This window comes from Dama dama, chromosome 17 (assembly GCF_033118175.1).
Source record: "Dama dama isolate Ldn47 chromosome 17, ASM3311817v1, whole genome shotgun sequence".
Taxonomy (NCBI): Eukaryota; Metazoa; Chordata; class Mammalia; order Artiodactyla; family Cervidae; genus Dama; species Dama dama.
The window spans coordinates 36286669-36313498 of record NC_083697.1 but is presented as its reverse complement, the minus strand read 5'-3'; the positions used below and the strand labels follow the sequence as shown (position 1 = coordinate 36313498).

General features: G+C 38.0%; 1 protein-coding gene across 6 annotated transcripts in view; it reads left to right on the top strand.

Moving 5' to 3' along the window:
• Positions 1–225: 225 nt before the first annotated feature.
• Positions 226–26830, top strand: part of PDLIM5 (PDZ and LIM domain 5) — a 224431-nt gene continuing 197826 nt past the window's right edge. For 4 of the 6 annotated variants that reach the window (XM_061164380.1, XM_061164378.1, XM_061164376.1 and 1 more), the window contains exons 1-2: positions 227–366; positions 3782–3919. In XM_061164380.1, the coding sequence (XP_061020363.1) occupies positions 3824–3919 (96 nt within the window). In that variant the 5' untranslated portion in view covers positions 227–366; positions 3782–3823. Of the gene's footprint in view, positions 367–3781; positions 3920–26830 lie in introns of all 6 variants that reach the window. The other 2 variants (XM_061164382.1, XM_061164379.1) reach the window with 2 other exon arrangements.

Here is a 26830-nt window from a genome sequence, read left to right as displayed (position 1 = left end):
CATCCACGACAAAACAAACAGGCCGAGCGGACCTTTGTCAGGTACTGCCCCAAACCCCCTAAGACTGCTCCCACCGAAACTCCGTACTGCAATAGTCTTTCCGCAGCAGCTTCGGCTCGCTGCAGTTAGCCCACCGCAGGTTCGGCCGCAGCCTTCCCTCAGCTCCGCGCAGCCCTGAGGGTCCGGGGCGTGGCCGGGAGCGGAGGGGGCGTGTCCTGACTCGGGGGCGGGGCCGGTGTGTGTGTTGGGGCAAGGGGGCGGGAGCCAAGAGGCGGAAGTTCCCGCGGGCCGTGGGGAAGGCGCAAGCCGCGCTAGTCACTTGTCAGCGCTCGTCTGATTCGGAGGCATCGCGGCGCCGGCCCCGAGGTGAGTGGCCGCCTGCAGGGGATGCGCGTCTCTGAACCCGGGTGGGGAGGAGGGAAAGAAGGAATCGCCGTGTACTGAGCGCATGGCGAGAAGTCCTGCTTAGGGAGAGACGGTGGTGCGCCTAGCGCTGGGAAGCTTCTCAGGTGTTTGCTGGACGCGGATCTGCGGAGGTGGGAGAGTGGCGTGGGAAGAGGACTGTCGGGGAAACGGCGGCGCGGAAGCGGTCTCCAGGCCAGAGAACGGGCACTGGAGCCCGGCCGGGCTGGGACTAGCACGGCTGAGGCAGGGGCGCAGGAGTCGGGCGAGGGCGGGCCACCATCCGGGTGCCGAGCGCCTCTGGGCACCCACCTTGGAGTCTGGGGATACTCGCGTCCTGCGCAGTGTCCTGGAGGTGTGGAGAGGAAGCGGGGCTAATTTTTATTTGCGCTCACTCTACTGAGAAGCATTTATTACTCCCCGCCCCCCCCCCCCCCCACACACACATTTAGGATTGTGTAACCTGTTAGGGGAATAAAGCTTGTTTAAAAAACAAATCTGCGTCCAGGAGTAGAGCTTGTTTAAAAAACATATCTGTCGTAAACGCCAGATTTATTAATGCTTGCGTACTTGTTGGGGCTTTTTTAGGCTGTGCCTCTAATTCGTTTGACAATAAGTGGAAAAAGGAAGGGCGTATGGATAGGGCAGAGCCTGGAAAGAAAATTGGTGGCTGCGCTGGGCAGGGCAGGTCTAGGGTGTGATCGCCAGATCCTATCCCAAGGCCGCCTTCCTGACCACGAGGACGTTGGAACCCGCCTGCCTCGGAAACAGCAGGCTCGGGAACCTTATTTGGCAAACAGGGCTAGGCGTGAACCTCTCTGCTGGAAAACTGTCTCGTCGGCTACTTTCATCCGCTGCTTGTGGCTTTAATTCTTCCACTCTACCTCCGCAGTCTCTCAATCTGGGGAGGAAAAGAATCTCAAGATACGTCTTTAATTTCAGACCCTTCTCTGAGCCATTCATCACAAATTCTTCTTTCCAGTCTTCCCATCCACCGAAGAAGTTAGGATAGAAGTGTGGGAAATACCAGGCTTCCTAGAGCGAAGACATTGGACTTTCCCTAAGAGAAAATCCAACACTATACAGAAGTTCCAACATTTTCTACTTATTTGAAAGAAGAAAGGCTGCTCAATATTTCCTGCCTCCTTGGTAATTTAGGAAGAGTTTGGGCACTAATAACCAGACCTGGAAAAGGCCAATAATATTACTGTTGCTTTGGTTTCTGACTATTTCAAGTCACATGAAACTGGCAAAGCAAGGGAAACGGCACTGTCTAGAAATGAACTGACCCTGGTTCTATAGTGTGGCTGTGTGAACTTGCCAGTTCTAGAGATTTTAATAACAAATGAGAGAAAGCAGGAAAGGAACTCCCAAATAAAGGGAGTTGTAGGTACATGGGTTAATATATGAATTAAATACATTTTCTTGTAGGCAACAATGGGATTAGGAAAGTTGAGCCTAACTTTCACGTTCTTCTTTTGAGGAAAAGTTAAAGATTAAAAAAGAAGGAGGGACATATTGCCTGTGAAATATCTGTTGGCTTTATACACTTTCAGTAAATATCGTGTACCATCATACAAATAATTCTTCTCCACAAGTTCTCAGAAACGCTTTTATTATAGGGAGAAAGCAGTTAAATTATGTATATTGGGTGGTTTAGTCGCTAAGTCCTGTTCTGTCCAGCTCTTGTGACCCCATGGATTGTGGCTCCTCATTACCTTGTTATTGTTCATTTTTCACCTGTATCTCATAGTGTGATGTCTGGTTTGGCCTTTTCATCTTTTTGGTGCCTGTTACATTAGTACTAGTTTTGTTGCCTAATAGTTCAGTGAACTACTATGCCTGGGGAGAAGCTTTCTCATTTGTTTTTTTCCCCTGGTAGATGTAGTGCAGATTTTCAGTGAATTTTCTTGAAGAATTTAGACTTATTTGAAAATTTTGCCTCGTTTTCCCCATAGGAGAAGATGGAATCTGCTTGCTTTTAATATACCCAGTTGTTCAAATATCTATATCTGCCACTATTAATTGATGTAATGGAGTAGAAATTTTGAATAAGTTAAAAAATGAAATATTTTAGGACAGGTAATGATTTGGTTAAACAACAGATTTTTCCAAGGAAGTAGGTCTTAAGCAGCTATTTTTAAAGTGTGGTTTTAAATTATTTATTGTTATATTACTAATATTTTAAAGAAGCAAATAGTACATTTCTTAGTATTACATTTAGTATTTACATTATAATAGGATTAGAAAATCCCTATTCCTCCTAATATCTCCCACATAATCACCATAACAACCAATACCAAGCTCTGAATCATGCTTTTTTTTCCTTTAGTTTTTTTTTGTTATATAGAAGTACATGGGACCATGAGAGTCATTTTGAGCTTCCTTCAAGCAAAAACATAGAAAAAAGAAAGCACCGAAGCACTGGTTCTTTTCTAAAGCTCTAATTCCCTTTCATGCAAGAAGATTAACTCTATATTCCTACCATGTTTAGTCAGTCTTATACACTGTGTGGTAAATGCTCACTCCACTTTGCCTGATGATGTGTGTATGTAAAACAAAAAGCAAGTTCTGACTCAAATATCCCTGTGCTAGAATATTGCCACCCACTCCAGTATTCTTGCCTGGAAAATGCTGTGGATAGAGGAGTCTGGCAGGCTACATACAGTCCGTGGGATTGCAAAAGAGTTGGACATGACTTAGCAAGTAAACCACCACCACCAGAGTATTGCCCATCATTGCCTGTCTGAAGGAAAAGTGAATAATTTAAGTGTGGAAAATACCATGTCCCTATATGAGAAAATGCAAGTTGTAGTTTATGATTAGAGAAAATAGTTTTTATGCATTAAGAAACAACTTCTCATTTTAAAGAATTTATTGTTTGGAAAGCATGAATGAGAGTCTACCATTTGCAGTTCTCTTCAGATGTTAAAATAACTTAGAATTTAGGTAAGTGAAATGGACTCTTGCCAATTTCAGGCAGAAGAGGTCGGGGAAAATCATTTTGAATTAAACCTGAAATATAGTTTTGTTTTTTTAAATATAAAAAGCGTTGTAAGGTACCTTGAACTAAAGTTTATATGCAAGAAGCCACAAATTGTATTCTAGCAAGTTGTAAGACTGGTCAAATGTCTAGAAATATACTCTGATATGGAATTTTTAGACTATGGAACTTGGCATAAGTTTAGAGATTGCATATTAGCTCATAGATTCCTTTTCCTAGACTGAAATGAGAACAATATAAACTTACTCTGCATATCCCCTCTTTCCCCCAAAACAAAATACTGAAGATAATTTAGTTGGGTTTATATTCAATACATTTAAATATGTAATAGCTTTTCAGATAAGCATCCTTGTTAACCATCTGATTTTCTTTCAGTTTCTTTCATTTTGAGGGATTGGACTTTGCGTCGTTAGAACCATGAGCAACTACAGTGTGTCCTTGGTGGGCCCAGCTCCCTGGGGTTTCCGGCTGCAAGGTGGCAAGGATTTCAACATGCCTTTGACAATCTCAAGTGTAAGCAAACTTTACAGATTTTGTTGTAGATGTTCACTCAATGCATAGTCCTAGAAACATCACGGCTGAGTTGTTGAAATCTCTGAATGTCCTGTGCTGTACTTAATAGAATTGCTTATGGAATATGATCTGAGCAGATTTAGTTAATTGTCGTAAAGGATCCGCTGGGGAAGGAAATTGGATAATTGATTTCAATTAAGCATATTTTCCTCCCTCTTAATAAAAAAAAAATGGAAAGCGTTTAACTGGGGGACAGACTCCAGATCTTTGAACTGTCACTGATCTGGACCTTAGATTCTTCAGATGTAATAGAAGGTTGTAACTGTGGGATGTTCACTGTCACTTTAAGTTCCAAAAGCTGTTTATTAGAAACTGTTGATCAGTATTGGGTAAAATAACTGTTTTGGTGTTATTTCCTCAACTTGCTCTCTGATGAAGGTGATAGCCTACAGTAAAATGGCCAAAAGATATTTATCTTTGAAGAGGAACTGAAGGGCTTGGATCTCCAACTATTGGGTTGGCCAAAAATTTTGTTGGGGGTCTTCCATAAGATGGTACAGAATAGAGAGTCAATCTTTGAATAACTGAGATTTGGCTGTTTACCTCATTATGGATTTAGTTTGAATATATTCTATGTATATATTTTAAAGATATGTTTCATGATGCTAATGATACTTATGAGGGGAGTAATAATAGCTTTCATTTATTGAGGCTGGACTGGGTATCAGGCACTATTTCACTTTCATCTCCAATAGGTAATTTTTGCTTTTAATTAGTTGTATGACATTTAAAGGATTTTTTGTATATTCCAATAAATATGAATATCTGTTCCCTTTTACTCGCATGGCAGCATAATATACACACTGTTCCACACATTCCTTTTTTTCTCAACAGCTTTCCATGGAGAATTTTCCTGATTAACATGTAGAGTGTTTCTTTTTATTTTTAACAGATGTATAGAATTCTTTTGTAGGGAAGTAACATTTACTTAGGTAATCCCCTACTGAAGTGTGTTTATACTGTTTCCAGTATTACTTTTACAAGTAATGCTGCAGGGGATATCATATATACGTGATTATATATGTAGTTTTTGATAGGTTGTGCCAATTTGCACTTTTGTCCAATACATGAAAAAACCTATCCCCCAAACAACATTACCAGCAAACTTTTGGACTTTTGCCAAGTTTTTTACCTCGGTCATTTTAGGTAATTCTCACACCAGCCTGAGACATAGTGGTGGTATTCTCATTATACAGAACTGTGCTGTGAGCTCCTATGGCTAATGTGGAAGAGCTGGCTTTCAAGCAGGTATACTCGGCTGCCTGCTCAGTAAGCTTTATCATAAATTTAGGTAGATTCTTTCTCTAGTTAGATATTTAGAGGGTTACCTTTTGGTTTAATTATATATGTACTTGTATATAAATAATTATATATATATACACATACACACACTGCTTCTTACAGTATTATATACTACTTGATTTTGAAAGATTGAAAATAAGTTTGTAACAGTTATGTATCTCAATTAAAATGCTTCAAATCCGGTTTACTAATGAAGTTTTCCTTGTTTTTTGGCTTTGAATTTTTAAATAGTTATCTTTAGCTCCACATTCCATCTTGATTTCAGCTACTCAGGTTTTACAAGGAAACACATGTATGTAATCCAGTCTGCAAGTTTTAAGGCTTTGCATGGTTGGATGAAATTTTAACTGTAAAACATTCTTGTGAAAATGTGTCTTATGATTTATTCCTGTTTGAGGGGAGCAGTGTCTTTTTGCCTCCTACCAAAGAGCTATTATGCAGAAAGGAACAATATTTGAATATTGTCTTTTTTCGCATTCTGTTAACATCATTTTATATTACTTTTGAATATCCTCATTTGTGACAATGGACTAAAGAAAATTGTGGTTTAAATACTCCCATTTTTTGCTAAAAAAAGATCCAGAGACAAATGAACACCCAATGGAACATACTTTGTTGTTTGATTATAGAAATGCAAATAGAGTATGTAGATATTGTGATGCCGTGCCTTTAAAACCGTTGTCTGCTTGTTTCCTGGCAGACAGTCTGAGCTCCACGTTGTGATGCTGATATTAACAGAACAGTGTGTACATGCATATGTGCTCTCTCTTGGCACAGAAGAAATGCTTTCCTTGTGTAGACAGGGTGCTAATTAAAGGGTTTTGAACATACTGATTAAAAGAGACTATGGTAACAAAGCTGCTGAGTTATTTCTGTTCTCTTACAAAAGTCTCTGCCATCTCCTGTGACCTTTTTGGGTCTTGTGCAGTGGGGCATGCAATTCATTCTGGACTGCAGAGGATGGAGGGGGAGGGGGAGGAGAGGGAATGTTGGCGCAACTTTGCTGTTAGGCTGTTGGCCTTTCATTGTAGTTATTTTTAACCCCTTGTGTGGTTCAGTTTAAACATGTGCAGTAACATTGCCTAATAAACATGGGTGCCTAATAACTAATTTATATTGTGGTAGTAAGATGATTAATGTTATACCTCATCTTAATTAGTTCTCTGGTTATATTTATCCTGCCTTCATTATGTAAAATTATTGGGATATATTTCAGTAGGCACCAGATTAATTAACAGTATCAAGAAGCAATTAAAACCTGAAAGCATGCCTTAAAACATAATTTAGTGATTCTCTTACTTTGATAATGTGTATGGAATTCTTAACAAGGTCTGGCATGATAATTGCCCAGTTATCTTTTACAATAATAAGAAATTAAAAAGAAAAAATTATTTAGAGACTTAAAACATCAAATGTCCCATAATTGTAGGGAACAGTTGCATATTTTTAAATTTACTGTCTGTTGAAATTGAAAAAGAAAAAAATGTACAAGTCTGTGCTTAGCTAGGAACCTGCATCTATGTAAAGTTCAAAAGTATAGTCTTTCCTCTGGTCATGTATTATTGTGTTGAACTTTAAAGTGTTATTTATGGTTTCCTTGTAATATTGGAACTCAGATATCAAATGTATTTGAGGTAAAGAAGTCATTGGCTGGGACTTGAACATTCTGTTTTCTTAAGATTTTGTCGTTATCAGCATAGGAATATATTGACTATGACTTGTTTCTTAAAGCATACAAACTATAAAATTTTAGCATTATGCTCAGATTTTGTTCTCCATCTCTTTTGTATGAGTTTTGCATACTTCTTTAGTTGGTAGGTTTCTAAGGTAAGATTGGTAATTCTTGCAAACTTTTTGAAAAGATCCTCAAATTGCTGTAACTGCCTGATTACATATCATTGTCTTCAATTTCCTATCCTTAAAGTGGCGTGTCGGCTACTGGAGTTTGTAGGCTGTCTTTTTATGACCCTATATTTATGAAATTGCCTTGAAGCCATGGAATGTAGGGACGGTTTCATTGTAGCAGTGTGGGTTTGTTGGTCTTTGCCAATATATTTTATAAGAAGAAATAGGAGACTTGTTGCACAATTCAGGGCTGTATTTTGGCAAGTTGATGACCCTCACCATGGAATTACAAGAAAGATACTGTATTTGTGAATAACATTTTAACTACAGCGTCCTAAAATTCAAACACTCTACTTATGTTATTTTCTGATATATGATATTAGGATTTTCCCTTAACTCTCAATATTTGGATTTCCTGAAGGTTATCTCCCAATTCTTTATAAACACATCTGTGGTGTTTCTTTAGCAGATCACATGAGGTCAGACATTTCAATACCCAAATAATAGAGATTTTGATTCCAAGAGTTAGGGGAGGATCAGTTGTCACCAGGTCAGACAAGATTTTAGTTGGTTTTGAAAAGCAGAAGATGTGTATTATTTCTTGGAGTATGGAGCCCTATTTCGGAGTATTATTGATACATAGAACAGAGAACAGTGAAAACGCTTTGCTGTGAATTCCTTCATTCAGTAGTTAAAGGGACCTTTCGTGGAAGCCATAGAGGAAGAGACAAAGTTTCAGAGAGTACAAAGGTTGGGGAGAAAAATAGAGTACTAAGCAATGTCATAAGACCTGTCACAAGACAATATTTGATGGAATGACAGAGATAAAGATAAGTGTTTCTTGGTTTCAGTGGACACAGAGCTTTTGTGTTTGTTTAGGGTAGAGAAATTACCTACAGGAGAAATTAATTGAATTGGTCCTTGAAGGATGAACTTTGAACACCTCAGAGTAAGTGTTTCTCTGTGTTGGTTTCCAGTGCCAGTGAAAATGAAGACTTTTTTTGCTATTGCTTGACTCTGGGTGAAACTGTGAATAAAGCTGAGTGATTCTCCAGAGAGGCCAGCTGCAGAGTTCCCTCCAAGAGGCGGGTAGAAAGAGACTTTCAGTCCTCAAGCTGAAATGAGAGAACCATCCTACCTTGAATAAATGGATCCATTGTTAATTTTAAGCTGTTGAGTATTTTCTTTTACATTCCCTTCCAACTACCCTGTCATTATGCCAAGTTAGAAAGTTAATAATTTAGCTTGCTTAACTGCATAATGTATATTTCACATGTATTTTCACCCTTTGCTTTAAAATATTAATTACTTATGTGGAAGCCTCAGAGGCTTGCCTTTACTACATGGCAGTTTGCTGTCATTGGTGGTTGCAAGGTTCAAGAATCTCAAGATAATTCTGAAGATTTTTTCTGGTCTGTTATTTGTAAAAAAAAAAATGAAAGTCTAAATCAATTTTATTGTTAAGTTAGTAGTTAGAGAAAAAAGGCTTTTGTTTTTTTAGTTTTTAATGAATATTGGGCATTTTAGAAAGTTATTTGTTAACATAGGAATTTTACTGTTATACAGGATTTTTGTATCTGATGGAAGAAACAATACTGTAGAGATTGAGTCAAGTAAGAATAGCACTTTAGACCTAAGAAAAGGAGATTTTCATACAAGCTACTCATTTACTCGTGAGTTAGATCTAATATTTACTTAAACTGAGAATAACCAAAGCCTGTAGACTCACTTTCAGTCATTTTTGAGAATTTTCAATGCAGAGAGCTTGTCTTTATGATGGTTGCTGGTCAGGCTACAGTGTGAATATACAGTTAACCAGATACCTTTGTCTGAAACATCCTGTTTGTAGTAGTTCTTACCCAGATTCCCATGTACTGCAAGGCCCTTCGTGGCCTTTCCCCCCAGTTACAACTTCACAGAAGAGAAATCTGATATGACTTCATTAATCTAGAAACACCCATGTCTCTGGCTGACAAGGGATTGCTTCTTTGGCTAGAAGAGATAATTAGGTTTCAGCTTTAGGAGGTGAGACTCTAAGCCTTTGTTTGAATTTTTAAGATGAAGAAATACTGAGTATATGATATAAAACTTCACGAAACAAGATCCTCACTTGTGAAATATTAATATATGTGTGGATTTGCAAATAAATGACACAATAGTGGGATTGAAAAGAAAACACCAGTTTAAGAAAGTAATGAGCAGTGACCATGGTGGTCCCTCATTTAGGTATTCTGGGTACAGAGTCACTGTATAACCCTACTGGGAATTCAGATTTGTGCTTTAATTGCAGAGTAGGAAATCACTTTTGTAGCATAGACACTTTTTTTTTAAAAGTAATAAAATATTTAGCTATGGACGGAACAGACAATATTGAATGAGTGTTTAAAGTCAGCTTTGGAAGAATTTTTTATAGTATTAAAATGGAATCTCTCAAATCATCACTTCCCTGTCTTCTGTCACCTTTTTATCATTTCTTTCTTATGGCTTAAGTGGAGTTATCTGTCCTCTGTCAATACCCAGTTTTCTTTTACAGCTTAGATTGTTACCCGTTTTGTGTGATAATTACTGGAACAAAGTTCATCAGCCCCACTGGCCCTTAGTCTACTCGGTAGAGCTTAAGCAGTTGCAGCAGGTGTCCCTGTCCAGCCTAAATGCAGGAGAGGGAAATGAACTGGGAAACTTGACGGGACGAAATGAAAAAGAACAAGTCAGATGGAAAGCGCGAAGAGGTAGTTTTTAAAAAGTTACAGTGGGAACAGTTGTTTACTCAATCAAATATGGTACTCAAGAAATCTTAACCCTTCATGCTTTCCTCCCTTTTAAAGTTTAATTAGTTTATGCTTCTCTTTAGGTAAGACATTCATGTGAGTTGAAAGTCAAATGACTCATTAGAGTTTAGAGGAAAGAACCTCCTGTTGCCCTATCATTCATTTCTTTTGCCTGCAAGCAGCCAGTGTTTGCAGTTTCTTGTGTATAGTGCCAGGGGTAATCTATACAGATATGTGAAAGTACATATGTAGCCTCACTACCCTCCTTTTCAACACAAATAGTGTCCTTAAAGACATACTATTTTTTTTGGCATTTTGCCTTTTTTAACTTAACCCCAAATCAGTAAATATGTCTTCATTCTTTTTGTATAGCTGCATCGTATTTGGATTTATCCAAATTTATTTATTAATTTATTTAGCCAGTTTCTATGGCTGGACAATTAGATTGTTTCTAATCTTTTTCTTTTAGTAATACTGTGGTGTAATTTTTGTATCTGTATCTTTATCTATATTTTAGGCACATATTTGAGTATATCTGTGAGATAGATTCCTAGAAATGGAATTGCTGAGTCAAAGGGTTGTCTACATTTTGACTGATCCTGCCAAATCTCTCTGTGGAGACACTCCTACCCACAATAGGAGAATGCCAGTTTCCTCATACCTGTGCTAGCACGTGTTTTGACAGACTTTGATCTTTTCCAATCAGATGGGCCTATTTCCATCTTTCTCCTTTTTTACAGAGCTTAATCACCAGTATTGTACTGAGGATTCTGTATGTTTTTAAGTGGCTCATTTTTTCCCCCATTTGTGTGAGAATATACAGAATGAAAATGCGCTGATTTTCTTTAAATTATTTCATTAACTTTGGAGGGCTGCTGTTTATTTCAATGTTTTCATTTAGAACTCTGATGAATAATTATCCTCTTATCACTTGCTTCCTATTTCCAAATGAATTTCCTCTTTCTGTTAACATATCACTTCCAAATATATGGTGAAATAATTTTTTGTCTTTTGTGAAATAGTTTTTGGCATAGTGCCCTGTGATAGACTTTCTAAAAAATTAAGCAGATCACATTGAATAGATTTCAGGTTGTTACTTTGGAGATTTTCCAGTAGCTTGATATATTGTGTAATATCAAATCCTACTCTTGTCTGTCTCCCTTTAAAGGATGTGACAGAGAGACTGACCATAATGAGGTATTTGGCCTGGTCCTTGGACATAGTAAAATTCAGCCTTAGGACCCTCACTGTTTTCATATCAACGTTATTAGCCAGTGGAGTATAACAAGTCACAACAGTTTCTAATGTTTCATAGCGCAGTGAGTCAGACCTTGGGAAGGCATTCTAGTATGTGGCACAAGCTAGTTCTTTGTTTCATCTGAGTGAAGCCGCAGAGAATGTAAGTGTTGGTAACCTTGATGACAAGAAGGGTCGGGATGCCAGGGCTGTTTGTGTTTTATATGCTTAAAGTTGAGGGAAGTAGGGATTTCCTTTTAGTCTGTTGCCGCAAAATTTTAAATATGATGAGAAGGGTTTGGAACTACATAAGAATGTGCACCATTTGTTACTTGAATTCTGTGACTTGTTAACTGTTTGCCTAAGATTCAGAAATTGATTTAACAGTGATCACTGTTCTTCATGATAATTATCTTGGGTGGAGTTTGATTGACCAAAAGAAAGTTTTGGTTTTTTTTTAATGGTATTAATAACTGAATTCCATTTATTGTTGATTCTGTCAGGGACTTAAGTGTTGTGATTGGTTCCATTAAGTATCCAGTTATTAGACCAGTATTTCTCTAATGATTTCTGAGATATTAACTGTTAGAGATGGTAAAATTTGAAAGTTTAGTCAGGTTGTAAAATGCTTGCTAGAGGAGGTTGTGCATATATTCTGAAAGTGTTTTCTTCTTAAGAGAAGATACTGGAGGACAAATATCCTTTAGAAAGCAAATGCATTATTCCTTAACTAGCAATCCTTAGAGATAGATGTTCTGGAGAGAGATGTTTGTATATAAATACAAGCATTGTTACACACATAATTTTCATGTGGACTGTGGACATTCTCCTGAAGTATCTCCATGGTGCTGACTTCCAAAATATTCTAGGAATGGTTCTTTTGATCTTTTTATGTTAGACATTTCTGTTTATATGTACCTTTATTCATTCTGGAAGACTCTAGCTAGTTGATATCCAGTTCTCGGAGTGGCACTTTGATAGTTTCGCAGACAAAGGTGTTTCTAAACTTCATCACTGGCTTGTTCCCGCCTAGGCTGGTTCCTCATCTTCAGGCTGGCATCTTGCCCAGGCAGGAATTCTGAAATCCTACATTTACTGTATCTCTGCCCTATTTAAGAACTGCAGGGCTTCCTGTTACTTACTGCTTAACTCCTCTGCCTGCCATTCAGGCTGCATGTCACTGGGCCCATTTAACAGAACTCAGTTTATAGTCCAGAATGTTTTGAACCCTGAAGTCCTTCGTCTCTTTATTCTTCATGCACAATACCTTTGTTTCTTAACTCTGAAGCCTTACCCATCCATCAGGGCACTTTTGTATACCAGGTGCTCTTTGAAATGTTTGACTGCTCCAACTCACTGGGGTCTCCTTTCTTTCCTATATTAAATGATAATGAATATGCATTAACATTTATTGAGCCTGTGTTATTGTCTAGGCCTTGCTCTAGATATTTTGCACATGTTTGATTATTTAATCTTCTTAACAACCCTCTGAGGAAGTATAATTTAAAACCTCTGATCCTCAGATGAGGAAACAAAAGTTAAATAACATGCCCAAAGTAGCACAGCTGGTAATTGGTTAAGCTTAGGATTTGGAACCATTTACACTGAGTAGAAGTAATACTGTGATGGCTTTAACCAGCATGCTCTATTTTCTGGGAATAGATAACAGCTTTCAGTACTGACAGCCAACTTTGTGTGTATGTCTCTTAAAGAGAGAATACATGCTGTAAAATCAAAGACTTTGAGATTATATTTTAAAAATATGACTATTTTCTAAACTGATCATTAATATCATCAGTGAGATTTTTCAAATGTAGCTTCTAGACCCAGACTTTGAATTCAGGATGTTTAGGGATTCTCAAATGCTTTATGGATGTTTCTCATGTACCATTGAATCACATTTTGTACACTCATGTTTGGGAACCAAATGTAGCTTTTATTTATTTTTTAAAAATATTTTTATTATGGATCTTTTGTTATTTGGATCACTTCAACAAAAAGATTAAGGCTAAATTGCAGTGAAATTGCCACCAACTAAATAATGTGACAGATCTGCTTTTCTCTAAATCATAGTCTTTTCACTTTTTTCAGAGTTCAGTCACCATAGGTCAAATCCTTTTTTGGAAATAAATGTCAGTTTTAATAATACATGATATCAGGTTTTAGTTCTGTTTATGACGCTGAATTGTCTTTGTGACAAGAAGCTCTGGAGCACCTTGAAGCTGGCACATTACTTGTAATATTTTAATCCTACATAATTAAATAATGTTAAATTTACCAGAGACTTCTGGAGGAATCTTTGGTAAATTTAACCAAGCATGTAACAAGTATACTTGGTTTTTTCCATGCCTTATTGTTAAGCTAAAGCGGTAACATTGAAGTTAAAAGGAACTGAGGAGAGTCTTTTTAAGGCCATGAGCCCGAGATCAGTTGTCATGTTATGTTTCATAGCAGTACTGTTCAAGTATATATAAATAGTTCATATACTTTGTTACGTTGTGAACCCCTCTCACCCGGAAAAAAAAAATCCTACAGCTCTGGGTCTTGTTTACTTAAAATCATGTTAAAATTCCCAGTATGTGTTCAGTGATTGTTGACTGATGATTCTGATGATGGGGACAAATGGAAAGCCTAGCTGCAATTGCAATCGTTTCTTCTAGAATTGTTTTGTTAATGAATATGATTGATAGTTACTATTAACTGGTGAACCATTTTGGTTTTCTTTGTTTTTAATCCTGGTCAGGTTTTGTTTCTACGAAATGCCCCAGAGGTTACTTAATGTAATAGCCCTCTGCCTCCCTATACAGTCTTCCTGCGTGTCAGCCTGTATTTGTTTTCTCTCTATTTGACCCTGTGGTTCTATATCTGTCCCTTAGTGTCATGCACAACAGAGGAGAACCCTTGCTCACATTATAGCCTTCTAGGTGACTGAGTTATATTTCCCTTTAAGTCTTGTGGATATTCTGTTGGAAACCATTTCTTCAAATGTTTCTTTCTTGGCAGTTGCCTCTCTTCACAACCACGAGCATTTGCCTTTAAAAGTAGTTCAGTTTTAGATGTCACTTTATGTGTGAATCCCAGAACTGAACCTCACACCTAAGATATAGTAAGACAAGTGCAAAAGTTTAGTTATTAAGTAAAGAAACTGATTTTTGTGACTGGATAGTGCAGAGTTTAGAACTGCTTTGGGCAGCAGGCTTGATAGAATTTTCACTATTTTCTCTGTATACTTTTGTACTGTTTGAAATGTATTCATATCTTTTGTCTAAAAAGTGAAAGAAAGGTAAATTGGCCTATACTTTGTTCACATGCAAACTCAGACTTGCCTGGACATATATGGAGCTTAGGAGAGCCTAAAAAGGAGCAGGGGTGTGTGTGTCTCTGTGTGTGTGTGTGTGTCTCTGTGTGTGTGTGCGCACACATGTGCTGTTTACGTGAAAGACCAAGGGACTTCATGGGAAGGAATTCAAGAAACACATAATTGAGGCATATTCAAAGCTTAGTCCTTGGAGATTGTATTATTATCATTTATTATCTTTTAGGAGAGATGGGTAAATTTTTGGTAGACCAGAGTACAGTCCTCTTGGTATTGTCTTCTGGTGCTGCGTTTTCCCTGAATGACTCATGCCACAACCCTAAGAGGAGAAGGTGTTAATTAACACACACTTGTTGATCTCCTACTGTGTACCAGGCTGGGCTAGAGAGGGTGGTTCTCTATTTTCTGACAGAAAGGTACATAGAACAAGATATGGAATATATGAAGAAGCTTGGAAGTAGAAGAGGACATATGTGGAATGAAACTTGGGAAAGGACCATGATAAATGTGCATTGACCATACAGTCTAGTCAGGATAGCAGGGAACTTCTGGATTAGGATCTGTAGAATCCCTAGAGGAGACAGAAGTAGCAGCAGTAGACAGCATTTGCTATCCTACCTCGAGGCATGGAGCCATTTATTTAGTATCATTATTGAACACCTAACGTATGCTCAGTACTGGTCTAGAAGCTGAAAGTACAGAAAACAAAGTCTTCATTGTTACGAACCTTATAGTCTAGTAAAAGAGACTGTTAACTCTCGTGTATAGGGAAATGAGCAGTGTAACTTAATGAGGTGGTGTGCTAGGGAATGAGTGAAAGTGAAAGTCACTCAGTCGTGTCCGACTCTTTGCAACCGCATGGACTATAGAATCCATGGAATTCTCCAGGTCAGAATGCTGGAGTGGGTAGCCTTTCCCGTCTCCAGGGGATCTTCCCTACCTAGGGATCAAACCCAGGTCTCCCACATTGCAGGTGGATTCTTTACCAGGTGAGCCACAAGGGAAGCCTAGGGAGTAATTGGGGGAATGGTCTACGGGGGAAGGGTCTTACTTTAAGTTCAGCAGTCAAGACAGGCTCCTCTGACTGAGGAAGCAGCATTAACTTAAGAATAAGAAGCCAGTCATGGGAAGATGAAGGAGAACAGCTTTGCAGGCATAGAAAACAGTAAGTGCAAAGGCCTGGAGACAGGAAGGATGTTGGTGTGTTCAAGAAGAAGAAAAGGAGGCCAGTGTGGCAGGAGTGCAGTGAGCAAGGAGGCAAGGGGAATGAGATGGGGGTGAGGAGGGGAGCCTAGTGTCAGAGTGAGAGAGAAGATGGTTTAACGTAGTGCGGAGAGATGACATTGGGGGTGACGGGACAGCGGGGATTTGAGAGGGATTCTGATTCCTCTGGATTGGTGCTGAGCTAGGGAGAGTGGGCTCCTGTTACTGTGATTTTACCATATCTGCAAGCTGGTGTATTTTAAAACTGGTTTTGATAGAAATTTCAGGGGAAAAATTCCAAACATTTTTTAAGCAAAGGAATAACCATATAGCCTTCCAAGGTGGTTACTTGGAAATATCTTACGTTTTAATATGTTCACTTGGAAAAGTTATTTATGTTATAACAAGTACATTATTGTTTTCTCATTGTTAATTGCACACTGATGACAGTTTTCCTATTTTGTGCTCTTTTATTATCATCACTGTAAGAAGCAGCTTATTTCCCAGATGGCTTTTGTTTTCATTTCCTTGTGATGTTATGACCTTTTCTACTTTAATAAGGAAATGTTGCATACAGATTCAGGAGTTGTTTACAAATTATGCTGGTAACACTTTTGCTAGAGTCTGCCTCAAAGATAAAGTGAATGTTAGGGTATTTATTCTAAGTTAGATATGTTGAGCTGAGAAAGATTTTAATAGTGTCTATTTTTAAAAAGAATATTTTAGTCTCTTGGTTAATGTGCCCAATGCCAAAAGTTATGTTTTGTAGCCCTTTTATTATTTCAAGTGGAGGGAGTTTATGAAAGTTAATGTTTTTCATTTCTGAACCTTTCGGAGAGGTCACATGACAGGATTAACATCTCATAAGAGAAGCCTGTTCTTAAATGCATTGTTAGTGGATAAAAGTGCTGTCACTATCATGTAGCTATAGGTCTGCATCGATCATAATGTCTTAGCAAATGATGAAACTTCGTACTTCATATTTAAGGTCAACTTTTTGTAAATTCAGGGGAAAATGAGCCTTGTTATGAGTTTTGGGGTATATTTGCAAAATAATACTTTACAACCAACTTAAATCTGTGTTGCATTAGGTATAACAAAATAATATACTAACGTAAATGTCATTTTAGATATAGTTTTCTTAATGATTTTATCTTAAGATTTAAAGTAATCTAATAGTAATTAGAGGCAGAGGAACCAGAGATCAAATTGCCAGCATTTATTGGATCATAGAGAAAGCAAAGGAATTCCAGAAAAACTTCAGCTCCATTGACTGTGAGAAAGCCTTTAACTGTGTGAGTCACAACAAACTATGGAAAGTTCTTAAAGAAATGGGAATACCAGACCACCTACCTGTCTCCTGAGAAACTTGTATATGGGTCAAGATGCAACAGTTAGAACCTTACATGGAACAATTGACTGGGTCAAACTGTGAAAGGAGTACGACAGGACTATGCGTTGTCACCCTGTTTATTTAACTTATGTACAGAGTACGTCATACGAAATGCCAGGCTGGATGAGTCACAAGCTGGAATCAAGATTGCAGGGGAGAAGTGCCAACAACTTCACATGTGCAGATAATACCACTCTGATGACAGAAGGCGAACAGGAACTAAAGAGCCTCTTGATGAGGTCGAAAGAGGAGAGTGAAAAAGCTGGCTTAAAACTCAACATTCAAAAACTAAGATCACGGCATCCAGTCCCATTCTTGGCAAATAGAAGGGGAAACAGTAGAAGCAGTGACACATTTTCTTTTCTTGAACTCCAGTGTCACTGCAGATGGTGACTGTAGCCATGAAATTAGAAGGTGCTTGCTTCTTGAAGGCTATGAGACACCTCGACAGCATATTAAAAAGAAGACACATCATTTTGACTATAAAGATCCATATAGTCAAAGCTATGGTTTTTCCAGTAGTCATGTATGTATGTGAAAGTTGGACCATAAAGAAGGCTGAGCACTGTTAATAATTGATGCTTTCAAACTGTGGTGCTGGAGAAGACTCTTGAGAGTCCCTTGAACTTCAAGCAATCAAACCGGCCAATCCTAAAGGAAATCAGTCCTGATTATTCATTGGAAGGACTGATGCTGAAGCTCCAATACTTTGGCCACCTGATGTGAAGAGCTGACTTATTGGAAAAGACTTTGATGCTGTGAAAGACTGAAGGCAAAAGGAGAAAAGGGCAGCAGAGGATGAGATGGTTAGATAGCATCACTGACTCAAAGGACATGAACTTGAGCAAAATCCAGGAGATAGCAGAGGACAGGCAAGTCTGATGTGCTGCAGCCCACGGGGTCTCAGGGAGTCAGACACGACTTAGCCACTGAGCAAGAGCAGCAACAGTAGTAATTAATTTTCAGCCTTAAAAGAACACTAGAGACAGTTGTGATTATATCATGATGCTTGGTCAAGCATCCATGACTATTTTATTACCAAAGCTAGTGGAGTAGTATTTTTTTTTTTTTTTTACTGCAGTCCTTTGGGGTTTGGGCTTCCCTGGTCGCTCAGACTCTAAAGAATATGCCTACAATACTGGAGACCTGGATTCAATCCTGGGTTGGGAAGATCCCCTGGAGAAGGGCATGGCTACCCACTCTAGTATTCCTGCCTGGAGAATTCCATGGACAGAGGAACCAGGTGGACTGCAGTCCACGGAATTGCAAAGAGTCGGACACAATTGAGCGACTAATGCACACTGGCATTTATATTTTATCCCAAAATATAACTTTTTAATTTTTGTGGACAATGTTGTACATGCTGTTTTGTGTAGTAATACCAGTGCAGGCTCTGGAGCACAATGCCTCGGTTTGAATTATGGCTCTGTAATTTACCAGCTGTAAACATCTGGACAAATTACTTGACTGTGTCCCAAGTCCTAACTGTCAAGTGGGGGAAAAGTAATATTTACATTATAGGGTTGTTGAATTGAATAAATTAATACCTGTAAACTGCCTGGCACGTAGTGAGAACTCAGTGAGGTTTGCCTAATAATAACAAAGATTATCTTATATTAATAACTATTTACTAGTAATATCTGGTTGAAGCAGTTTGACACTATTATTGAAATAATGTTTCTAGATCCATCACTTCTTAGATAACATCATCTTCCAAACCAATTCTGGTTTTCTTTTTCATAGATTTTTATAGAAGATTCTTTAGAAGCATTCTTCTCAGTACATACACAGACACACAGAGACATACATGTGCACACATATATACAACCTACACAGACTGCAGTTCGAATTATTTCATGAAACATTTTTTATAGAAGGTTCATAATAAATATTTGTTGAATGAATAGCCCATTTCCTTCTTCCGTCTGTTATGGTCTGCCGTACACTGTCAAAGAGATCTGAAAGAATGGTTAGCACCAGTAGTAACCTCCAATTAGACTTTCTTCCCTTAGTGATTGCCTTTCACTATGGCTTTTTTTTTAAATTCTTTTAAAGAGACATGATAAGCTGTATTGCTGATGAGATACAGTTGCTCTAGAGAATAATGTTCTCTCCCGTGAAGGATGTTGTTGTTTACTTGCTAAGTTGTGTCCAATGCATTGACTTTAGCCCTCCAGGCTCCTCTGTCAGTGGGGTTTCCCAGGGAAGAATACTGGAGTGGGTTGCCATTTCCTTCTCCCGGGGATCTTCCCTTTCAAGGGATTGAACCCATAACTCCTGCACTGGCAGGCAGATTCTTTACCACTGAGCCACCAGGGAAGCCCTCCAGTGAAGGATAGATTTGATTATAAGAGAGAATATGTAGTGGGATGTAGACGAGATAAGCTTAGCAATGTTTCTGCCATTTGTACCATCTGTTTCTAAGAGTGCTGGCGTATCATCAGCCTTTGTGTATTGGTCTCTGTGCTCCTTCCCGTGCCCTCCTGTTTTTCTGACCATAGCCAGCTGGACCTGGGTTGGGTGCCTGACCATCTATATATAGGTGATATAGCCATCTAATAGACAAAGTTGGATGATTTATATGTGGTCATACTATGTACAAGCCTTATGAGTTTTATGAAATATAACATTTAACTATTCTGAAATTCAGCCATACAAGTAAATGTTAACCATTGCTATTCATTCATTAACTTATTTACCTACTCCATAAATATTTATTGAACATTGTTATATGCCAGGCACGGTCTTAGACCTACATGCCTTATAAGCACCTGTATCCCTGCCTACGTGCTGGGCACTGGGGGCACAGTGCTGTGAATAAAACAGAGTCTGCCCTCCCAGCCTGATGTTTTAGGGACGTGAAGACGAGACAATAAATAAGTAAAAATAGTTGGTGATAAAATAGTATGGGGCCAAGCAAAAGAGTATAGGGAAAAGGAGTGATGTTTGAATGCAGGTTACTAATTTATAGAAGGTGAGTAAATAAGGCCTCATAGGTAAGGTGACATGGAACAGAGACTTGGATGAAGTCGGGGGAAGAGCCTTTGGGGCAAAGGGTAAAGACCACAGCATGAACATTTGCTTTGCATGTTTCAGAAACAGCAGTATTTGAGTGGCTGGAGTAGACTGAGGGGGAGAGTGGTAGAAGATAATTTTAGAGAGTTGAAGGTAGTATTTTCTAAGATCAGTTGGTATTAAAATCTACAGCAGGTTAGTTGATAGGACAGTGGCATTTTGCTGCTAGTTTAAAATAAGACCTTGTCAACAAAATGAAAGCTTTTTTTTTTTTTGGTTTGGTTTTGGAACATAGTACTGTGGTACACAGTAAATATTTTCCCTGAATTCTGATTGCAGTGTTCTTTTATTCAGGATTGATACTAATTTTAATGCTATGTAAGGTTTAAACGGTTATAGTGATATTTGTATCCTTAGTACTGTTGTATATGTGCCTGCTTAGTCGCTAAGTCCTGTTTGACTCTTTGCGACTCCGTGGACTGTAGCCTGTCAGTCTCCTCTGTCCATGGGATTTTTCAGGCAAGAATGCTGGAGTGGTTTGCCATTTCCTCCTCCAGGGGGTCTTTCCAAACCTGGGGATCGAACCCGCATCTCCTGCCTTTCCTGCATTGTCAGGCAGATTCTTTACCACTGAGGCACGTAGTTATAAACGAGAAGTAAGGTCATATTTCATATATAGTTCAGTGATAGTAGCTTTTGTCAAAGGGTGATTGCGCATTAATTTCATTGCCTTCACTCTTACAAGAATACTTAGTTGGAAAGATAAAGTGAAACAAAAAAATATTTTTGTCTTTTCTCTCCAAGGTTTTGGTTTTACACTTGTTTTTCAGCTTTATAATAGAGATTGAGAAATTTTGGTATGTTGGGTAATCACTAACAGGCCGGTTATTAAAGGCATATTAGTATGTAAAATGATTCAGTCTACTTGGGGATTTGTCAAATAATACTTGAAGTTGGCTTTTAAGTTTTACTTTCAGAAACATTTCCTGGGAAGCTTTAGTCTCAATACAATGGATGATCATTAAAACACTTCATTTACACATGGTAGGAATGACCTTTTGAAGTTAGCTAGCTGCCCAGGTGTATGGGTAATCATTGTCTAGTTGTTTTTACTTCTGTTACAGTCACTAGACTGTGTTTCTGTTGAAATTTAAAATAAAAATAGCTAAATATTTTCTTGGGGAAGGTCTGTTTTCACACAGGTGCTTTATTATCATCACTGTTAGCCTTCATTTTTTTGACTTAAGTGTTATTATTGTAGACAGTTACTTATTATCCCAGTTAAAAATCAAGTTAAAAATTTTGTAGTCAGTTGTTTTACCTTTTGTATCAATGAAGCCCCATCCTTTTTTAGTTTGTCTAAAGGAGGTGCAAGAAATGTTATAAACAGAAATTTTCCAAGAAGATTGCTGTATTAAAGGACAGGTTTATTCTAATAGAGAGCTGCGTTCTAAACTAATGGTAAAGCCCCAGATTAATCCAGGTAATTTATTTTTCTAGAGTTGGTACAATTTAAGACTGATTTCTCAGTGACTTTGTGAAACAAGTGTTTTCTTCAGCAATATTTGGAAGTTGATTTAGCGGGTTGTTTAGATAATTGGGTCTTGTGCTTGTCTGGTTTTGGTGATTCACATTTTTGCGAATGCAATAGATTTGAGTTTCATGGTCAGATATGGCCTTCACCAGAAATTGTTATTTGTATTAATGTTAATTTTATATAACCTCAATAAAGTCATAGTCTTTCTTTGAAGGGGAAGACAAAAATTAAAAATGATGGCAGAAAAGTAGAATGGTGGTTAAAGGGGTTGGAGGGAGAGGGAGATGGGGAGTTGTTCAGTGGGTGTAGAGTTTCATTTTTGCAACTTGAAAAAAGTCCTGGAGATCTTGAGAGTTTGTTTGGATGTTCTAGTAGGGTAGGTAGCACAGTTACCCTTGACCGAAGACCGGTCCTCCTCTATCAGAGATGGTTGTCTCTTTGACTGAGCACACAGCTTCAGGAGCGATGCACACGGAGGGGTGAGGGAGGAGGGATACTTGCCTAGGCAGGCAGATCAGCTGAATCAGCCCTGGTGATCAGTGGGGTGACAGGTGTTGCAACCAGATCACCCTCACATTCAGTTTTGGAGATCTGTAGTACAACAATATGAATATTGTTGTGACTTTTATTTGATTCTTATAAAATATTAGTATATAAGCCCTTGCTAGTTCTTATTAGTATTACAAATACACATTTTAAAAGAAAAAGCGTTTTTTTCTTGAAGTGCCAAAGAAATAGTAATTAGCATTTAGATAGGAATGAGTAGACAGCAGATTATCACTAACTTTTACTTGAAATTGTGGGAACTAAAATTTAACTTCAGGAATTAGTGTGGTTATGGTAACATGATTTCTTAACAAAATTGAACAGATTTACCAGGGAATAGCCTCTATATTTAAAGAGAGTGAAAAGTTTACCCAAATTTGTAAACCACCTCCCAGTTTAGTAACTCTAAGGCCATTCCTTTCTGCCTTCTCTTTAAACACATGTTTATGCCACAAATATTATGTATATCCAGTTCCCAGGTCTTTTAAACTATTAAATAGTAACTCTTAAAGTTGCATCATAACTAAAACAAAATATGTCGTAAATATGCCTGCATATCTCATGAGTGTGAAGTGTGAATGTGTTTGATATTTTAGTATTAACTGATTAACATTTTGGTGCAAATACACCAAATAATGCAAAGCTTACATATACATAAGGAAGCAAGTGTCCTGTTTTAGCTATGGTGATCTGGAATCATTCCCCTTGTTTCCTTTATAGTTTTGTAGCACATGTTATTTTTGATTGGATTTTATTTGTAATTCTGATATTTTGAACATTTTAGTGTAGTGGATATGAGTGTCACTTTGTATTTTACATAACTCAAACCTCTTCCCACTTCTTACTGCCTAAAAATATAGTCTGGGGAATTGTTGTGATGAATTGTTATATTTTAATTAAAGATTGTTCTCTGTCATTGTGTCTTTTATTTGTAGAGAATACTTTATCACAGTCTGATTTTCAAGAGGAAAAAATTTTGTTTACTTTTGATTATAAAAATTATATATATACATTCTAGTTAAAAATACATAGTTAATGAAGAAAAAACCAAAACACCTCACCAAATTTGAAATCCAGCTACCTAGAAAACTGTGGACATTTTCGTAAGTATTCTTAAAAACAGACGCTTTACCAGCATTCTTCATTAACAGTCCATCTCTGATCTTCTTCCACCATCAATATATAAAGACTTTTATCATCTTTGCTTTTGGTTATATCGTGTTTGAGTGCCATACTTAAACATTTTGGGTTTTTATGTTGCTGATCTAAAAGAGATGCAGTGAGGGTAGGGAGAAACAGGATAGCATGGTGTGTGCAGCAGCATGGACTCTGGAGCCTGTCGTTATGTGTTTGAATCCCAGTACTTAACATTTTCTGCTCTGTGACCTTGAGCAAATCACAAAGCTTCTCTGAGTCTCTCCCTTCTCATTTGTAAAGTGAGATTATGAAGAGTGTACTTACACTATTAGATTAGTGTGGAGGTTGGGTTCATGGTTTTTAAGTAGTTGAAAGTGAAAGTGAAGGTCACTCAGTCATGTCTGACTCTTTGTGACCCCATGTCCATGGAATTCTTTAGGCCAGAATACTGGAGTGGGTAGCCTTTCCCTTCTCCAGGAGATCTTCCCAAACCAGGGATTGAACCCAGGTCTTCCACATTGCCGGCTTCTTTACCAGCTGAGCCACAGGTACTTGAAATACCTGACAAAGAGTGCATGCAATATAAATATAAACTATTTTTGCTGTTAGTAGGGATATTATGGTTGTTAAATTGTAGGGAGAGGTAGATTTCAAATGGTTTTAGATCTTTAGTCCAGGCATCAGCACATATCCTCTTGCCATTTCCCTGTGTCTTCAGAAGTCTGTGCATGGCATTACTCGGTATCTGTTGGATGAAGGAGGATGAGGGGGAGGCTGGTTAGAAAGGAGGTTTTGAGTTTCAGAGACCTGGACAGAATTATTGTTGGCAGTTGTCCATGCTTTTCTAGCCATATTGCCTTTGGCATATCTTGGGTGGCCTTTGACTAGAGCTCCTCTAGGTAGAGCCAGCTGAACTTGCTGTATCTTGGAGTCTAGGGAATAGTTTTAGAGATTCTCAACCCAGAGCCGGTAAAAAGCAACTTAAGTCAACTTATGAGTTAGTCAATTTTGGCATGTAGTCTAGCCTGGAGGTGCACTTACTGACCATTTTCTTCATTTTTGTGTTCAAGTATTCTTAAAGCGGCTTCCCTGGTGGCTCAAACAGTAAAGAATCTACCTGTAATGCGGGGGACCTGGGTTGGGAAGATCCCCTGGAGGAGGACATGGCAACCCACTCCAGGATTCTTGCCTGGAGAATCCCCATGGACAGAGGAGCCTGGTGGGCTACAGTCCATGGGGTCGCAAGAGTCACACAACTAAACAACCAAGCACAGCACACAGCACGTTCTTAAAGCATTAAAATGCCATGTGGCATTTGAAAGACTTCTTCTGGAATTTGCCTTTTTGACTTCTCCATTATGCAGTTTTTTTTTTTAAGATTGAAATTGGAGAAAAGGAGTGAAACTGAGATTTCTGTTCAGTAGTTTTTCATATTAAAAAGGTTTTTATAAATGACCTGGAATAGATGAAATGTAACGAAACAAAAAATTTAAGGAAATTTGACCTGTGGGTTCTGGATTTGTAAAATTTTATTTTAGTGTAGTCTTCTATGAACCTCCTTAAAATCAATGAAAAGTTATTAATCAGATGATCATTTTTTGTGGTAAGTATACATTTAAAATAATATTTGATTTATGACTACCAATTTTTATGTATATTTCACTTTTGATAGCAAGTTAGGCACGTACGAAGTTAAAGAAACTTACTGGGACCTGTAGAATATGGGTTAGTGTAGTATTACAATTGTATAGTCAGCCCTCATTTCTGGGGATTGCATATTTGCAAGTTCTGTGGGTTCTACCAACTGTGAATTGAAAATATTTGAAAAAAAATTCCAGTAAGTTCCAAAAAGCAAAACTTGAATTTGCGATATTGGCAGCTATTTACATGTCATTTACATTGTATTTACAACTATTTACATAGCATTTACTTTACATTAGATGTTATAAGCAGATGATTATTATAAGTAATCTAGATATGATTTAAATTCTATGGAAGATGTATGGTAAGTTATATGCAAATACTATACTGTTTTATGTAAGGAACTCAAGCATTCTTGAATTTTATATCTGCAGGGGCTCCTGGAGCCAAAGTCAACCCCCTTCTTACTAAGGGATGATGATTGTATCAGGTGACAGTGAAGCTCAGTCTGGCTGGCTGACTAGAAGTGTTCGGCTATGAGCAGGAATATTAGGGCACTGGTTGAGATTTATAGTATCAGTGATTTCTAGAGAGAGTGATATCTTTTATTCTGTAAAACACACCCAAACCGCTCTTTTCAATATACTTTTTTTTTTTTTTCTTTTTTGGTTACACTTTTCTTACTCAGTTTCCTTCCCATTATTGGTTAGTCAGAATGACCCTTTAAGAGAGTTTGATGAGGATATCCGTGTATATTGGATTGTTTTCAAGGCAAACTGTGGTGAGAAGTGAAACTGTTCTTAGATTACCTTACATTATTATATGGAAAAGGTATAGATAAAATATTCTATCATGTCTTGTGAAGTTTTTCACATACAAGCTGTTTATCTACTCTTACCTATATCATCATCAATTTATGGTATTTGTGTTTGCTTTTATTCTGATTTTTTAGTCTTTGCAGAAATATCAAGAGTTGTTATCAGTCTAATTTTCAAGCTTCTGAATAGAACTTCCCACTGCCTTTCACCAGCCTTTGAATTTTTCTTCTTCCTGGAGAAAATGTCATTAGGATGAAGGGGAAAAAGGAAAAAGTTGAGAGTTTGAGAGGAGGCTAGAGCTAAAGATTACTTCATAGTACATTACTAAATCAGAAACCATCTTTTTATTTAATTCATTCTTTAAAACACTACTTCTTTTATTTAATGTGATGACTTTTTAGGTAAATGTGGGCCACAGAGGATATACCTTAGTGTTAGAATCATTAGTGTTGAGTAATTCTGGATCGTGGGTAATTTATAATCTCAGTTTTCTGGTTTAATATGTTTTTTTTTTCTTCCTAAAAAGTAAGCATTACCTGTTATATTGAAAGGTCTTGATTTTAGGAACCAAATGAGTCAGAGTCCAGTTAGGAAAATTAAAACACTTTAGGTGTTCTTTTATTACTTTGGCAGCTTGGCATGTGGAATCTTAGTTCCTGACCAGGGATTGAACTTGTGTCCACTGCAGTGAAAGTGTGGAGTTCTAACCACTGGACTGCCAGGGAGTTCCCACTAGAGGAATTCTGAATAGGAAATTTTATTTCATGGAATTGGTAAATAGGTTTTGGTAGAGTAGAGAAGCCAAACACTATGGTGGGGAATTCTAGAGATGAGCAACAGCAGGAAACCATTGGCATCTTTAGGACAGAGAGAGGCAGTGGGAAGATGTAATGTCACCAAGCCAGCCTGGATGTTGGGACCATGTGGCATGGGCTAAAAACCCCTGAGAGGGCTCAAGCCCAGAGCTGGGACCACGGAACCTGGGGCCAAAGAACTGGAGTTGGAACCATAGAGTGGATGTAGAAAGAGGAGAAATACCAAGGCTTCTGTCCTACTCTCTAGGCCTCTGCCATTGGCTCTCTTATTGGTGGAAT